Below are 3,581 nucleotides of genomic sequence, written 5' to 3'. Positions count from 1 at the left end.
TCAAATTAGCTAGAATAATAGTCAATGACATTGTCCATTTTTAAATATTGCAGTATACCTATTTGGTAAAAACTTAATTAGATCTTTCAAACTTTTTGCTAAGTGTAAAACAAGTTTTAACTCTAATATATATATATATATATATATATATATATATATATATATATATATATATATATATATATATATATATATTTGATTGCCTACAAAAATTAGAAAAATATTTATTAATTATTACAAATGAGAAACCACAAATATTTCACGTAAATAAAAGCTAGACCACTCTCTCTTACATGCACGTATATAGCTTACTAACTATAGCTTTAAAATTCTTACTATTCACGTCTAGAGCAACCAGCTGGAGCATCATCTTTCCCCTGAAGGAATTCTTCCAACAACTTGTAGTCCAAGCAAGCCAGTTGATCTAGAATATCATCATCATCTTGTTGTTGATAGGAAGAAGAGTTAGGCAATGTATTATTTGAGGTAGAAGTAGTGTTTGGAATATAATAACTAGTAGAATTAGAATGGGCATATTCATTTGGAAAGTTGAGAATGGCTTTGTGACCACGAAAATGAAAAGCAGCAGCATCATAAGCACGTGCAGCTTGCTCAGCAGTATCAAATGTTCCAAGCCAAATACGAGAACCTTTTCTAGTTGGATCACGAATTTCAGCTGCAAACTTACCCCATGGTCTCCTACGAATACCTCTATATCGCACCTCGCCATTGTTGTTTCCTTTTCCCTCCATTAAACAACTCTTTTGTTGTTGTATTGTAGTAACTGAGATTGATTATAGTAAGATGGTATAAATATAATCACATTAAGGATAACCACTACTATTTATGCATGTAGTGTTTCTGGTAAGCTGGGCTTGAACAGTTGAACTTCTCGAGGGGTCGTAAGTGACGGTTTGAATTTCAACTCCGTTAATATTTTATATAAATAAAGTGACAGCTGAGTTTGTGTCAGCTGTTTTTCAATTTTGTTTTATTAGACACACAAATTATATGAAGGACAGTACACGCACGCACTACGTAAGGTTGCGGAGATCTTTGGTCTGATTGAAAGGTTATATATGTGAAAAATGTAATTCTATGTCGAGCTACATTTGTTTGGTTTGAAATAAAATTTATTACTTTTATAAAATGCAATGTTTGAAGTTCGGTTTCGCAAAAGTTTATTATTTTTATAAAATAATGTTTATCCAGTCATAAAAGTTAGAATTGAGTTTAAAAAAATGTAGAATTTTCTTTAAAGAAATTACTAAGAGTGTCTTTGTTTTAAGACATAAAATTATATTCTTTCGTGTGACATTTTTAAGATTATTATTCTTAGGAGTAGTATTTTAACTCATGTGTTTGGTAAAAACTTCAATTTTTTAGGAATAATTATAGACTGTATTTCTAATTTTTAAAAAAAGTAATAATAATAATAATAATAATAATAATAATAATAATAATAATAATAATAATAATAATAATAATAATAATAATAATAATAATAATAATAATAATAATAATAATAATAATAATAATAATATGTAAGAGGTAGTGAAATTTTATTATTGGTTGAATTTATTTCTATAAGAAAGTTACATTCTCACACTTTATGTCTAGGAATAAAATTACAAGAACAACATATAAATAAGATTTCTGAAAATAAAAAAAATACCTTACAGTAATTTTTAAAAACTTAAATAAAGCATGAGAATGTTGCATCCTCATATCCATGTTCTTAAAAAAAAAAAATATCTTTAAGAGTAAGACCACCTAAGGTTTTACATATATCAATTTTAAGAGTAAGACCACCTCTAAAAGCTTTATTGTTCTACATATTAATGACTTCAAACGAAAGACACATACCATCAATAATTTGTCTTCATTCGAAGAAACCTCTCAAGTGGTTCAAGATAATGTTAGACATAGGTGGTTCAACATTGAAGAGACACGTGTTAAAGACAAGCATGAATATGTTTTTATTTGGAATATTGATATATTAGTTGTTCCTTTAATTGATTGCTTTAGGTAAAACAACATCGGCAACAAGATGTAATATATAAAAAGATATTATGTGAGATAATGCTCCACCATGAGGTACAATATCTTTCCTCAGTTTGTTAGCTAGATTTCGTGAGTAAAGTTGTGTGGGATTGTGTTTGTTTTTATGAAATCTGTTAATTCAAATCAATTGAAAAAAGATCTTATTAAACCATAATCCATAAAGGTTGAAGAAGATTTAGATATAGTTTAAATAAAAAAATTTCGATAAGAAGATTTTATTTTATCGGATTTGCATTGAAGAAAAGATTTAGGGTTAAATAAGTTTATGGTCCCTATAAATATTGCAGTTTTCATTTTTAGTTCCTCTCTGCCTTTAGGCAACGGTTTTTACAAAAAAACTGTTGCCAAAACCAGCTAAAATCGTTGCCTAAACCTAGGAGGGACTAAAAATGAAACTGTAATATTTATAGGGCCCAAAAACTTATTTAACCCAAAGATTTATTTAAATATGCCTTGAAGGAAGATTAATTTCGGATTTAATTTATTCAAGATTGAATATGAAAAGATATTAAGTAAAGATTCATTTCGTGAAGAGATTTAATTTAGATTTGCATTTAATGAGAAAATCTTCAATCTTTATTTAAGATGATTTAAAGTGGGGTTCAGTTTTTGGCAAGAGATTTATTTTGAATTCATTACTTGAGGAGTTGGAATTATGTTTTATATAAAGTAAATATTTTATTTGAATTGTTCAAGATTCAAATTTGTTACGTGGACAGATGTCATGCCAAATGTTCCATCGATCTGTGAGACATCTGTCTCCGACTATTATTACGTGAGCAAGATAAATTGAAGTATATCTTATTCTTTTAAGATTTGTTTCATGTTCTGTTATATCAAAGATATAAGTGTGCTAGCTTGAGTTTGGATTTGGAAAATATCTTATTTTAGCAAGATTGAATGTGGATTGCTTAATTGTTCAAGATTTGTATCAATCAAGGATCTCAATCTTTCTAATAAATATTTGATTGATTATGTGAGTTTTTGGAGGATGTGATATGAATCAAATACAACAAGAATAATCAAGAGATTTAAATTTATTCAAAATGATCAATCAAGATTGACATCATCATTATTGAAGATTGATCTCATGTACTTTTTAGAAGTCCATCCGAAATTCATGATGGGCATTTAATTTGGAGTTGGACTTTTATGGCTATATAAGGAGTTCATCTCCTTTGTGAACTGAGACCTCAAGAAAAAAATATGTACTCATTAGGAGAGTTTTGTTTTAGTTGATTCTTGTTTTTAAAGGTTGTAATACTTAGTTCCTAGATACTAATTTTATAAGCTTGAGAACAAAATATTTGTTAGTGTTTCATTATTCCATCTTGTTAATCATACTACACCTGAGAGAGTTCTTGGGAGAGAGGGGTCTCTTATTCAAGGGGAGCATAAATGAAGCTTCACGGGTATTATTAGGAAAGTTTCCTTGAACTGCGAGAGTTCAGAGTAAGCCCATTTTATGCTTCTGACTATTGAGAGTAGAATAGTTTTATAGGGAGTTCTAAATAGAA

The 3,581-nt window shown here is 28.4% G+C and overlaps 1 protein-coding gene across 1 annotated transcript; it reads right to left on the bottom strand.

The window, feature by feature from the left end:
* Positions 1 to 335: 335 nt before the first annotated feature.
* LOC131614737 (ethylene-responsive transcription factor ERF098-like) lies at positions 336 to 752 on the bottom strand. The gene has a single exon (XM_058886294.1). The coding sequence runs from the start codon at positions 750 to 752 to the stop codon at positions 336 to 338; it is 417 nt and encodes a 138-aa protein (XP_058742277.1).
* Positions 753 to 3,581: the final 2,829 nt, after the last annotated feature.

Source organism: Vicia villosa, linkage group LG6 (genome assembly GCF_029867415.1).
Source record: "Vicia villosa cultivar HV-30 ecotype Madison, WI linkage group LG6, Vvil1.0, whole genome shotgun sequence".
Taxonomy (NCBI): Eukaryota; Viridiplantae; Streptophyta; class Magnoliopsida; order Fabales; family Fabaceae; genus Vicia; species Vicia villosa.
The sequence above is the reverse complement of the archived record's forward strand: the minus strand, read 5'-3'. Positions and strand labels throughout refer to the sequence as shown.

What these genes read in the sequence shown, in the direction of transcription:
- LOC131614737 (XM_058886294.1), bottom strand. Translation starts at nt 752, where the DNA reads ATGGAGGGAAAAGGAAACAACAATGGCGAGGTGCGATATAGAGGTATT.